The 13854-nt window shown below is 50.7% G+C and overlaps 1 protein-coding gene and 1 non-coding gene across 3 annotated transcripts in view; one reads left to right on the top strand and one right to left on the bottom strand.

Annotated features, from left to right (window-relative positions):
• The window catches only part of SLC39A4 (solute carrier family 39 member 4), a 42531-nt gene extending 30012 nt beyond the window's left edge, over positions 1 to 12519 (top strand). The window contains exons 5-12 of one of the 2 annotated variants that reach the window (XM_053251051.1): positions 78 to 249; positions 2254 to 2426; positions 3149 to 3313; positions 4197 to 4313; positions 5695 to 5749; positions 6695 to 6847; positions 7843 to 8030; positions 8917 to 12519. In XM_053251051.1, coding sequence (XP_053107026.1) covers positions 78 to 249; positions 2254 to 2426; positions 3149 to 3313; positions 4197 to 4313; positions 5695 to 5749; positions 6695 to 6847; positions 7843 to 8030; positions 8917 to 9045 — 1152 coding nt within the window. In that variant the 3' untranslated portion in view covers positions 9046 to 12519. Of the gene's footprint in view, positions 1 to 77; positions 250 to 2253; positions 2427 to 3148; positions 3314 to 4196; positions 4314 to 5682; positions 5750 to 6694; positions 6848 to 7842; positions 8031 to 8916 lie in introns of both variants that reach the window. The other variant, XM_053251052.1, reaches the window with a different exon arrangement.
• TRNAR-CCG (transfer RNA arginine (anticodon CCG)) lies at positions 6358 to 6430 on the bottom strand. Its single transcript has one exon. It is a non-coding gene; the product is annotated as a tRNA-Arg (tRNA).
• Positions 12520 to 13854: the final 1335 nt, after the last annotated feature.

The raw sequence follows: 13854 nt of genomic DNA, 5'->3' as shown, positions 1-13854 counted from the left end.
GCTGAAAAGTTGGAAATCCTACTCTCCATCCAGTCCAGGCGTTAATGACTCATCTTGCTGGCCCTGTTTCCCCCCAGGTCTGCCTCAGCCACAGCGACCTGTTTGAGATTTACAGCATTGACCCTGACGCAGGAATCTCTCGTCCAGACTTCACGCGCTTGAGCCCCGCTTTGGTCCAGCAACGGCTTAGCGGGGCCTGCACTGCCCCACGGACTGCCCCTGTGGACGGGCGCCTCACCGAAGCTGAGAGTGAGTCCATCCTAGGACGTAACTTCTTCGAGTCATTAATTCGCTAAGCTGACTGGGAAGAGGGACCATTGGCTGTTTTGTTAGGCCAAGGGATGGAACCAGAGCTGCTTTTCCCTTCTTCTTCCCTGGCAGGGCTCCAGTGGCTTGAACACAAATATGACAGGCAGACATCCAACAGGCAAAGCTTTCCCCATCAATGCATAACCACCATGGTGGGAAAGAGCCTCAACTCTCAGATCTCTGCCACTGAGTCAGCAGTTAAAATCATAGCAACCCTGGCTGCGGTCTGGATAGTCTGAGCAAACTGAGAGGCACCAAGGATCAAACGTTTTGTCCCTAAGAATCCTAGATGTGTTAAGTTGGTTGTTATAACTCAGTGGTGCAGGCTGTGGAGCATTCTGCACATGTTCGGTGGTACCACCATCTTTATTATTACATAGCTTTCAACATATCCAACATAACACATCCAACATTACCATACCAAGAATTATTCCCTGAGCTGCCCACATCATGCAGCTCAGGTAGTAATTCCATTGGGGGAGCTCTATTTCACTTGCCGTATGATGTAAAGTTAAAATGTGCCATTGAGTTGGTGTCGACTCCGGGAGACCACAGGGCCCTGTGGTTTTCTTAGGTAGAATGCAGGAGGGGTTGACCACTGCCTCCTCCCGCGCAGTATGAGATGATGCCTTTCAGCATCTTCCTAGATCGCTGTTGCCCGATATAGGTGTTTCCCATAGTCTGGGAAACAGACCAGCGGGGAATTGAACCGGCAACCTCTGGCTTGCTAGTCAAGTCATTTCCCCGTTGCACCATTAGGTGGTTGAATTGCCTACAAAATATTGTCAGCATGTATTGATTAACTATTAACTGCAGAGCATGATTGCAGAGCTGGGAAATGCAGCAATTCCACTAACAGAATTTTGAAAAGGTATTCCCCAAAGGGCAGAGATAAGGACAAAAGAGGGGTAGCGATTTTTCAGGGAAAGGGACCAGAAAAGATGGATCATCTCTTGTCAGTAAGAACTGTCAGAGCATCTCTTATTCTTCATGGATTCAGGGATGTGGTCTGGAAATGAAACCGGGATTTGACGCTGAGCCCTGGTGAACCCTGGCTCCTGACTCTAGGGCAGGGGTTCTCAATGTTGGGTCCCCAGATGTTATTGGATTTCAACTCCCATAATCCCCAACCAAAGGCTACTGGGGCAGGGGATTATGGGAGCTGAAGTCCAATAACATCTGGAGACCCAACGTTGAGAACCCCTGCTCTAGGGCAGGGGTTCTCAACCTTGGGTCCCCCGATGTTGTTGGACTACAGCTCCCATGGTCTTTGGCCATTGTGACTGACCGGGATGATAGGAATTGTAGTCCAACAATATCTGGAGGTTAGGAATGCCTGCTCCAGGGCTTGGGTAATCAGACCAGATTGGCCCTACTGGTTGCACTTGGGGAGAATTGTGACATTTCTTTATGATTTATTTAGATTTTTAAAAATCTACATTTGAAGGGCTCGAAGTTGGAAACCAGCACTTAACTCAAAACCCAAATAAAACCCATTAAATAAAATGCTGGTCACAATATTGCAGGGCTTCTCAAACCTGGGTCCCCAGATGTTGCTGGACTACAACTCAAAGCCATTGTGTCTGGGGACGATGGGAGTTGTCGTCCGACAATATCTGGGGACCCAAGTTTGAGAACCCCTGCAAATAGCATCTCAAGCCACCAGCACAGAGAGTTCCACAGGTGTGGGGCAGTTTCAAGGGGCAGTTTCTCACTGCATACTGCTCTCCTGTGCACTACTGTACGGAGGGTCATCAATCAGGTGTTCTGGACCAGGCAGGTGGGAGGTGGGCCTCCATAGGCCCGGTGGCCTCCTAGGGGGTCCCAAAGTGAAGTGCTAGGAGAGGCCACCCCGCCTGCAAGCCTGCCTGCCCGTCTGCCCTTCCGGTGTTGTTATGACCCCCTTCTCTTTGTGTCATTCATAACCGCACTTTCCTCTTCCAGGGTACATCTACGGCTCGCTGGCCACGCTGGTGATCTGCTTGTGTGCCCTTTTTGGCATTGTGATTCTCCTGTGTACAGCTTGCATCGAGGCCTACCAGTATGTCATCCAGGTCTTTGTCAGCCTGGCTGTGGGATCGCTCACCGGGGACGCCATGCTGCACCTCATCCCCAAGGTCAGCACTGCACACACTCACTGGATAATATCCTTATCATCATTTAAGTGTGATTAGTGACTCATAGATGTTTGTAGGCACTGGGAGACCAGTCCAATAGAAAGGCAGGGAAGAAGTGCTTTGACACAGGGGTTCCTAGCGTAGGGTCTGCAGATGTTGCTGGACTACAACTCCCAGCATCCCCACTCACAAGGGCAGGAGATTATGGGACTTGCAGTCCAACAAGCCCTTGGGACCCAAGGTTGGGAACCCCCTTTTTTTTGGAAACACTGGGGTGAAGTCTGTACATGCGAACCTATAAAACTGGTTGCCACTTAGCCAGGTCTCTGGTCTGTCTGTCCAAGCATTGCATGCCTGGACTGGCACCGCCCCCCGCCCCCCACCCCCAGCACATATGGGCCTTCCCCAGGCTGCTTGCCATTTGCTGAATCTCAGTATTCTGGCCTTTCTTCCATCATGTACTGGGCAGTGCAGAGAGGTGCTAGAGGTCTTAAGGTGGCAGAGAAAAGCCTTACATCTTCCTCAGTTGGCCTTTGGGGCAATTGTGAGTGCTGGGAAAAACGACTGAATTGGAAGAGTTAAAAGGGATACGGGTGCAGCTGCAAGGTGGTTCTCCAGAAAGGGAGCCCAGGACCCAGGGCTGCGTGTCACTCTCCGCCGGGGTGTGGCCCCATTTGCTTGGCACCCCAAGCCAAGCTCTCTTCCCACCCTTCCCCTTGCAGTTCCTGGGCCTGCATTCTCACTCTCACGGTGAGGGCCATGCAGATGACCACCATGGAGCGGGAGGCCAGGACACCCTGTGGAAGCTGCTGGCCGTGCTGGGAGGCCTCTACCTCTTTTTCCTTCTCGAAAAGTTCTTCATCCTGTTGGGACAATCGGACGGTGAGGTGAGTTGGCTGGTGACTGTGAGCGCACATTCACTGAAAGCTGTGAGTCGTGGGTGGGTGGGAAGAGCGCCGCGGAGAGCACAGGGGCACCACCACGCGCATGAATTCCACTTGCCTAGACCAGAAATGGCTGCAGGGGATGGGACGTGAGGCTCAGTGGTGTGTGTACATGTGTATGCATGCATGCACCTATGTAGTTCTCCTTGGGATCCCTGCAGCAGAGCAATCCCTAGCGGGGTGCAGGACTGGGGGCGAATCAGCCAGCAGCCCCTCAGCTTAGGGACAGGGAGAAAGCAGGTGCAGGGGTGGGGGGAGAGTGTGGCCCTCCTCCTGGCCCACATTCTGTGACAGTTGCTTGGCTCTGGGGACAGGGAGAAAGCAGTCACAGGTGGTTGTGTGGGAGAGTGCGCATGTGGGGCCTGGGGACACCGGGCAATTGCCCCGGTCGCCCCGCCCAAAGAACGGACCTGCCCTGCTTACTCAGTGCTTCAAGAGATGAAGTGCTGCTGTGGGGGAAACTGGGGGTGAGGGGCACGGCTGCTTCTAGTGGCCAGTTTCTTCACAGATACGATTTCCAAGGTTGGAAGGCACCCTGCCTGCCTCCTAGCCAGGCCCCAGGTGTGTGCAAGAGCTGGTTGTGATTGCTCAGCAGCGAGGAGAAGACTCTCCTGACCTCCTGCTCAAGGCACTCTTGCCTTGATGATTGTATCGCACATCCTGAAATTGTAACGGGGTGATAGGACCAAAAAGACACTTCCAGTTAAGCTCTCTGCAAAGTCGATTCTTCTGCATCTCCTCTCTGGAGGTTGCTTCCTAAGAAAACCCGGGGCGGGGGCCTCTCCCTGCTAGCTGGACGCCACACGTCTTCTTCCTCTCTTCCCAGGAGACCTCGGAGTCCAGCAGCAACGGGCACCAGTGTGACCATGGCATGTCCCTGCAACTGTACCAGGATGAGATGAAGAGGCGGAAGCAGGAGAAAGGGGCTTCTCACACTGACCTGGTAACTTGCCCGTCCTAAACACCTCCCGTAGAGTGGCTGCTTCCCCCCCCCGCCCCCTCGCAGGGCTGCCGGGATGCCAGCACCTTGACGAAGTTCAGCCCCTGTTTGTTTCCATGATTAAGAGATAAGTCAGAGGCAAAGGTTATTTGAAATGCTGGGAAAGGACCCAAGTAAAGGCAATCACTGCTGGTGCATACATGAGCGCTGCTGCTTCCAGGAGACAGCCCTGAGCTTCTGCCAAAACATGATTTTCCAGCCCCACCTGATGGCGGGGAAAGGGATAACCACACTGGAAAGGAAGGGTCGTTTTGCTGCTACTCAACACCCCATATTTTTAAAAGTGTGATATAATAGAGGTGTGTGTGTGTGTGTGTGTGTGTGTGTGTGTGTGCATGTGCACATTCTTTACAGAATAAAAATTAAAATATAAAAGTACAGTTTCACAAAAGTACAGAGCAGTGATGATGGTGCTGAAGTCACCCTATGGTTGTTCATTGCTTTAAAAGCTATAATAGAAACAGGGCGGCGGGGTTCCACAGTAGGAGAGCATACCTGCTGACATGTCCCTATTCCCCCATTCACCTGAATGGAAAAATAGGGACATGTTGGCAGGTAGGGGAGAGTAGGCAGATCGCCAAACAATTCCCCCCCCCCAAAAAAAATTTGAGTGAGGAGGTAGAATTGTGTCACTGATTGTTAAAAAAATATCACCCAGAGAATGTCCAAAACATGCCTATGATTTGTGGGAAATCGTGCTCACCATAGCCATAGACATGCTGTCTGAGGAAGAACTGAATTTCCCGGATACAAAATATTGCCTTTTGAAGACTGGGAAACTGTAATATTGTCACTACAGAAATGCAGCCACTAAGGAGGATGTGCAAAGAGTGTGCAACCAAGAAGTCAAAATGTTCATTTATATTGCACAAGGAGCCACCTAATGGTGCAGCGAGGAAATGCTTGACGGACAAGCAGAAGGTTGCTGGTTCAAATCCCTGCTGGTACTATATTGGGCAGCCACAATATAGAAAGATTTTCAAAGGCATCATCTCGTACTGTGCAGGAGGAGGCAATGGTCAACCCCTCCTGTATTCTACCAAAAGACAACTCTGTGAACGCCAGGAGTAGAAATCGACTTGAAGGCACACTTTACCTTTACCTTTATATTGCAAAGGCTTGATGGCATATTAAGGCTCTGTAGTCCAAAACAGCAGGAAGACCAAGAGAAGGCGTCCATCAACCCTCTTTCTTTGTTGGTTTTCTAAACTTTCCACGTGGTGCAACAGCATCATAGGTAGGCGCCCACAGGTCCCTTGCCTTGTGGGCTTATGGTAAAACTCCTGCCATGATGACCTTCTCACATTTTCAGTTCTTTCTACAGGTGGCTGCAGAGGAGGCTGATTTCAGCAAACTGCAGAAGAAGGAACCCAACCGGGGTAAGAGAGAGCCTCGCGGCCAGCAGCTGCACAGGGGTCCTCCCTGGGGCCTTCAGCACCAGGAAGCTGCTTCCCTGGAGTGGTCTTGTGGGACCATCCATGACCCTTCCCTCCTTGAGATTTCTCCCCATGCCTGGCCCCTAACATCTGACACTTCCCCCCATCCTCAAGTGCAGCTGCCCCTGGGTGTGGCATGGTGTGGAGTCTGTCTGTGGCTGGTGCCTTGCCTTCTGAATAAGTCCACTCCTGGCTCAGGCTGGAAGCTCTGCTCTCCTCCAATTCAAGTTAGGAAATACATATTTCCATTGCCTCCTAAATTCAGACTGCCCACGCATTGGGACACTATGGGACACAAGGTTGGAAATCCAAACCAGGGATCCCTCCTCAAAACACAGCTTGCTGGCTCCCATTCCAAAAAGGGTTGTTCGCCTCTCCCCATCCCCACTCATTTCTTCTCTACCAGACTCCCCTGGTAGAAAGCTGCTCCTTGGTTTCATCCTCCTCCTACTCTCAACACCCATTTCTCCGGGTCTGCAGAGTAGAGCTGCCCTCTACTGTCCTTAGCTTTGCCTCCTTTGAAAAATAAAGAGGCTCCACAAAGAGCACCCTGACCCAGGTGGGACTCGAACCCACAATTCCCAGCTCCGGAGGCTGATGCCTTATCCATTAGGCCACTGGGCCATTTCTGGAAGGCTTGGCTTTGGCCTGTAGAACAAAAGCTGAATGGTATTTGAGCTGTATTTGCTCACGGCATTCCCAGGATTGGGGAGACCCTTTGCGGGGGTCACTGACAGCCCAGGGAGCATTCAGCACTGGGCTCCAGTTTTTCAGGAGCAGCCTAGCCGCCGGTCATCTCCACTGGGCTGCAGGCAGCCACTGTGGAGAAGGAATCATGCAGAGTCAATGTTCGGGACACCGCCCTATTCTCCACCTGTCTCCTTGCAGAGCTGCGCATGTTACCCTACATGATCACCATCGGAGATGCCATCCACAACTTTGCTGATGGGCTGGCCATTGGCGCCGCGTTCTCTGCCTCCTGGAAGACGGGGCTGGCCACCTCACTGGCGGTCTTGTGCCATGAACTGCCCCATGAGCTCGGTGAGGCACCAGGGCATCGGCAGTTCGGTGTTTCCTGCCAGAGGCATGGAGGGCGGTGGGTCTGGTGGGGCCTGGAGAAGCTGGGAGGTGCTCTCCTCCAGAACTTGAGCTCAGCTGGGAGAAATCCCCACCCCACAGAAGATGGACCGTAGGGAGCACCAAAGGACCCAGTGAGGGGGTCTCTGGGGTCAGGCAGCAAAGGGCTTCATGCCAGGCCAGTTTTTAACTGACTTCTGTTCTGAACATCCGCCTGTAATGGTTGGGGACTGGACCATTTTAGTTCAGTGGCATCACTGCAGGGGTTCTCAAACTGGGGTCCCCAGGTGTTGTGGGACTATACCCCAAAGCCATTGTGGCTGGGAATGATGGGAGTTGTAGTCCTACAACATCTGGGGACCCCAGTTTGAGAACCCCTGCAGTGATGCCACTGAACTACAATTGTCCAGTCCCCAGCAGTTACAGGCTGATGATCAGAACAGAAGTTTCTGAACCTCAGAAGTTCTGGATAGTTTCCCCCACCTGCCTTAACACGTGCCAAAGAGCCATTCCTGTGGGAGAGGCCGCATTACCCCCAGAGCAGGGCTACTGAGCCTAGACTGCAATGCAGCACAACCGTTTTGCAGGCAAAACCAGCAAAATCCTTTCCTGTGCCCTGGCAAGCAGCCAGTGCCTGTCACAACCCAGGAAGCCCCTTTGGTCCACCTGGGCTAGTGCTGTTGGCAGGGCCTGGCAGGGGCTCTCCGGGCTTCAGGCTCTTTCCCCGCCCTGCCTGGAACCCAACCGAGGACCTTCTGCTTGCAAAGTGGGTGCTTCCCCACAGTGCGATGGCAGCTCTGCCTGCAAGGCTCACCACTGCCTAGCAATGCCCCTGGGAGGCAGGTCGGGTTGAAAGACAAGGGCCAGGTGTCCCCCTGAGGTGAGGCCCTGGGCCTTGGGCGGGAGCCTTCGCCAAGCCCTCCCGGCCACCCTTCATTTTGCCCCGTCCCTCTCTGCAGGGGACTTTGCCGCCCTCTTACACGCAGGCCTGAGTGTGAAGCGGGCGCTGCTGCTGAACTTCGTCAGCGCCCTCACAGCCTTCGTCGGCCTCTACATCGCCCTCTCTGTGAGCACCGGGGAGGAGTTTGAGGCTTGGATCTTCACCGTGGCCACTGGCCTCTTCCTCTACGTCGCCCTGTGTGATATGGTGAGTGAGGCTGGATTCCCTCTTTCTGCCCAGCCCAGGAGATGGGCCTCTGGGCGTCCCTGTACCACTCGACACGGCTTTTAAGTTTATTTAAAGCTTGTTATTTAATTATGGGGATAAAGGGGCCCCAAGGCGGCTCACAAGAATATAAATTAAATTGTTGCACAAAACCAATCGATGAAACAGCTCTTAAAAATAAGCACAGAGAAGAAATGAAGGGTCAGCACAGCAGCCAAGAATTGGAAGCCTTGGACCACAGAAGGGGAAGCAGCAAAATGAACCCCCAGAGTGAAATAAAAAGGCTTTAGCAAGCCGCCAAAATGCCAACAAAAAGTAGAGGTGGAATTGGGATGGAGGCCAACAGTTGCCAGTGGGATGCTCAGAACCCTCGTCAAGTGAAGGTTTCTTGGATTTGGCAGGGGTGGGTGGGTGGGCTCTGTAGGATTGTCAGCTGCCCCACACACCCCCTGAAAGGCATCTTCTCATACTGCATGGGAGGAGGCAATGGTCAACCCCTCCTGTATTCTACCACAGAAAACCACAGGGCTGTGTGGGCGCCAGGAGTCAAAATTGACTCAACGGCACACTTTACCCTTAACCAGTGGCATTCAGAAGCTAACTCTGCTTGCTCCTCTCTTTCCCACCCCACCCCGCCCCACCCCACCCCAGTGTTAATGAGAGCTGTGCTGCCTGCAGGCTGGTGATCCATCAGGTAGAGCTGCGGAATCGCTGATCTGCAGACAGCATGGAGTGGGGGAGAGAGGAGCAAACAGAGACCCGGGAAGCAGAGGCAGCTTTGCCCCCCCCCCCACTCCCGGTCATTAGGACGATCCGCTGCTGCTGGCCTTGCTAACTCTTTTCCATTCGTGTTCTGCTCCTGCTGCAGCTCCCGGCCCTGATGAATGTGAAGGACCGACGGCCGTGGCTGCTTTTTGGGCTGCAGAACCTGGGCCTGTTGGCGGGCTGGGCCATCCTGCTGCTGCTCTCACTGTTTGAGGAGAACATCACCCTTTGACCCTCCTCCGGCCACCAACGATCTTGACTTCTGCAGGCCCAAGAGGCAGGACCTCTTGCGACCCAGCTGTGGTCATGGCAAGGGTGTGCTTCACGGGAGTCTAGAGAAAGGGGGCGCAGCGCTGGGGAGGTGGGAAGCTCAGACCCAGAGGTGGGCATTGGCACTCAGAGGGAACGGAGATGGACGTGGCCACACCCGTGGACAACAAGAGCGCCCCCTTGAGCAATGCCCGAGCCGCCCTTTCCTCCCTTATGCTACGTACTGTATTTATTTTGGCCCTTTTTACACATTCCCTCCGGGATCCCAAATGGCCCCTTTTCTGCTGCAATCCAGTCCGGCTTCATGCCAACTGGCAGTGCCCATGAACCCAGCAAGAGGCTGGTGGTTTCCAGATGCGGACAGCCTCTTCCCTCCTCCCCACCAAGAAAGCCTCGTCGGGGAAGTTTCCTCCGCACCCACAAGGGTCACCCTGCAGCCTCAGTAGCTTCATGAGAAGGCTGGACCTCTTTCCTCCGGACTGGCATGGGTGATCTCACCAAAGGCCTTGTGAGAGACACGTTTGGGAGCAAGTGGGCTCCGGAGACGACTCCTGGGGCCCGTAAAAGGATGGCCCCGTAGCTCAGTAGCAAGAGATCACCTGCTTTGCACAAACAAGGTCTCAGGTTCAACCCCAACACCTCCTGATAGGGCTGGGAAAGATTGCTGTCTGAAAACCTTGGAGCAGGGGCAGCTAATCTGAGGCTCTCCAGCTGATGTTGGACTACAGCTCCCATCACCCCCCTCTGACAACTGTAGCTGAGGATATTGGGTTTTGTAGTCCAGCAATAGTTGGAGAGCCTCAGGTTCGCAACCCCCGGGGGCCTTGGAAAGATGCCGCTGTGCCAAGTGAATGGTGCCATGTGGCTGGAGCAGGGGTCTGATGCAGAAAGCAGCTTTGGAGGTCCAAGGGCTCTCCCAAACATCGGATAGCTGGAGGTGGACTGCCATTATTCAGGGATGTAGGACATACGCTTTGCACATGCTCTGAGGCACTCTAGTTCTACTTTACGCATTGACATCTAAACACTTGGTTTGGGGGCCTTGAGCTCATTTAAGCCCCATAGGAGTGCACCTTCCCCCCCCCTCTCTACACGTTCCCATGGAAGTGTTTTTTTCTGGGGGCCTGTCCTTCCAGCTGCACTGTGACCCCTACTCCAAGGAAGAACAAGCTTCTGAGTACAGGGATCTCCGCTCCCTGCTCTGTGTCGGACACTGTCACTGTCATACTGTCTGTGAAGGCAGGTGGGCAAAGAAGTAGATCTAGAATCTCCTTTATGCAGGATGTATTCAGGTGTATTCATCATGTCTGATCAGTGGTAAATAAAACCTATTGATTTTCGGCATATCTGACCTGGGTGCTTTCCAGATTACACATTATAATTGTTTAACTACGTATCTGCTAAGTGTGCATCTGTGCATCCCTTCCCTGCTAACTGGGCAAAGAGGCACCTTTTACCATGGTGATTCTCTTTATTTAGCAGGGGGAGAGTAACTGGCCCTATCCACCCCCAGCACAATACTTCCAGTGACTGTTGCTGGTGTGTGTCCTATGTTTCTTTTTAGAATGTGAGCCCTTTGGGGACAGGGAGCCATCTTATTTGTTTTATTTCTCTTTGTAAACCGCCCTGAGCCATTTTTGGAAGGGCGGTATAGAAATCGAATTATTATTAATAATAATAATAATAATAATAATAATAATAATAACAACCGTGTTTTGACACTGTCATGGTGTAATGACAGCAAGGTGCCGTTCGCACAGGGAAAGCCTTCTTCTGGGTTTTATCTTTACATTTTTGTGTTAACAACATTGCATGTGCATTCCAAAAAATAGCTCTATTTCCCCATTTTAGGAGGGCTGTCCCGCTGTTTCTGTAGTGTAATGTGGTGTCATGTGGAAGGTTCATTCAGCAATTTGACGTTTCAATATCTTAATCTCCTCCCAGCTTTGGAAATTATCCTTCCCCACCCCCCCACCCCCGGGTGCTCTTGTGCAGTGGTGCATCAGTGCAAATTCCTTTTTATTTGCTTTTCACTCATCTCCCACCTTTGCCATTGTGATGATATTTCTTTTTATATGTCTGTGATTATGTTTATTATTGTCCAGCTGGGTATGTCTTCCCTCAGCTTTTGAAATGATGCTTAAAAAATTATTATTCAATATCTTTATCTCCTCTCAGCTTTTGTAATGATCCTTCGCTTGCTCCCAGGTGCTCTGGAGCAATGGTGCATTGGTGTAATTTCCTTTTTATTTGCATTTCTCTCTTCTCCCACCTCTGCTAATGTTAAACCTATTGTGATTTTATATATATACTGTATATATACTGTGTGTGTGTGTGTGTATACACATACATACTGTATATATACATACTGTGTATATATATATATATATTTCTGTGATTATGTTTTTTTCTGTTCTACCCACCCACCCACCCCTGGCCAGTGAGTTTTTAAAAAAAAAACTAATTGTCAGCCATAGCAAGGAATAGTTAAGTTTGGGCAAGTTAGAAAAGACTGCTCCCCCTGCAGGTGGCTTTGCACAAAGCCACCAAGAAAAAAAGCCTCATCACGTCATTGTCCCTCACCTCCTTTGCAACCCCATTGGCCTAAAATGGGGCAGTAGGAGGGCACAGAGAGCACGTCTTACAAACAATATGAACAGTCCCTGCTGGGAAAACACATTGTTATGGGTAGCAATACAAACGGCCGCAGCTGTACCACGAACTATGTAGCCAACGGCTTTCACACTTTATTTACGTTTTGATTACGATCCTGCCAAACTGAAGTATTTTGCACCACTGCCAACCACTGTAGAGCTCACAGTCTGGAAACGGCAGTGTGGTTCAGGGCAAGATCTGAGGGGGTGGGAAGGACCCCAGGCAGAATCAGCCTGCGGAGAGGGTTCTCTTCCTGGTGGAGCCACAAAATCTCTTCCTGGTGGAGCCACAACCTTATTGTGAACTGCCCAGAGATGTAAGTTTTGGGAGGTATACATAAAATAAAATAAATCTAGAGGTTGAGACAGGAGGCACACAACACATTCTAAACCCTAAGTGAACATTCAGACATAGTGGGATGGCAGAGCTAGGAGAACCTCTTTGTTGCCATGTCCCAACTATGAAGAAGAGAAGGAGGAGGAAGAGGAGTTCCTTTAAGTCATCAAAATCTGTATATGGTCTTCTATTGAACAGCAATGAGGAGAAAGCATGTGTGAGCCCAGGAAAGTAGATGACATCAGAACTATCTTTTTCAGTGCTATCATGTGTCATCACTTATATTTATTTGCAAAGAAGAGGGGAGATATGCACAAAAAATGATGGCATTCTGAATATGGTTGCTGGACATTTCTACAAATATACATCCTTCTGGAATTACTAAAGGGAAAAGGTGCTTTGAAAGGTTTTAATAAATGGCCACAGCAGGTCTCTTCCTACTGCCTACCATGTGTCTGTGCTATTGACCATGCTACTGTCTGAATCCCGACCGGGATGTCTCCAGCAAGCCCTGGCTTCAAATAAACTACAAAGAAGCCTTAATTCAGCAACAGAACCTCTTTGGAGTGCTCCCAAGTAGTCATATCGCATGTCTAGTGTGTCAGTATCTGGCCACCTAGCAGGGTAGTTCATGGTCTCCAATGGAGTTGCAGAAACAAGATACGGCTCAGACACAGTTCTTCTTATCGGGCTTGGCTGCAAGCTGTCGACACCGAAGTTGACAAATGTTGCTTTCCAGCAGTGAATAGAAAGCTGGTGATGCAATTTATAGCACAAACCGAGAGCTCCCAGCTGGCAGGAATTCAAGGCTTATCAGCCCTTTGCAAAAGGCGTTTACTCCTCCTAATAGTCTCTAGCTGTGTTCTCCGTCTTGTAATTCTCCTCTGTTGTGGAGTCAGTGGAGGTTGCTTGCATAGCTCCTCTTCTGATTGGTCCGTCACGGTTTCTGCTGTCTAAGGTTGTTGTGCCTGCCTCAGCCATTTCTTGGAAACTGACAGCCGGGCTCTGCCCCTCAGACACCCCGGCATCGGCTGGAATGTTGACAGCTTCCCCTTCCTCCTCGCTGTCGGAGATCGAGGGCGTGACATAGAGGATTAAAGCCTTTGTCTCAGAGCTAGCTCATGTGAGGGAAAGAAAATGCCAAGTCATCCCTGCTGAGCTGCCTGGGAGGGCTTCTCATAAAACCTTTCTATATTTCCGGTAGATTTAAAATGCTGCCACCAAGCACTCTGAAGCTTGATAAGAACCAGACCAGTGGAATGGGTGCTTTAATCTAAGGTCCCTCTGTAACTGGGTACTGGGCACATACAAAAACAAAACAAAAAAAACCCACCTTCCATGTATAGGCCTACATGGGATGAGAAAACTGATAGCTGCTGAGTGCTTGAGGACGCTTTTGCACCAGAGAGATCCCCTTTCCACCTCCCCCCCCCTTTTTTTAGTTAAAAAGAAGAAGAAAACCAAGTTTTATTCAATTACTACAGACTGCTTCCATCTGAGGCTGTTAGGTTTCAAATACACTCAAAAATACTTAGTAGGTTACAAAAATAGGTTGCTTTAGACTTCAGTTTCAGTTTGCATTTAGGTACACTTAGATGTTTATAGAGTCTTTTGCAATGCCTTAAGTGGGTTGAGCGTAGGCTAGTGTATCTTATTTTAATTATGTTGCAGGTAAACAATAATAGAACAGTATCAGGAATATGCCAAGCACACATATAAAGAAATATATGTTTCTAATGCAAAATCTGACTAACAAACTGTTCCTTTTCCTTGAAACCTC

The sequence above is a fragment of the Hemicordylus capensis genome, chromosome 4 (assembly GCF_027244095.1).
Source record: "Hemicordylus capensis ecotype Gifberg chromosome 4, rHemCap1.1.pri, whole genome shotgun sequence".
In the NCBI taxonomy this organism is placed as follows: domain Eukaryota; kingdom Metazoa; phylum Chordata; class Lepidosauria; order Squamata; family Cordylidae; genus Hemicordylus; species Hemicordylus capensis.
The sequence above is the reverse complement of the archived record's forward strand: the minus strand, read 5'-3'. Positions and strand labels throughout refer to the sequence as shown.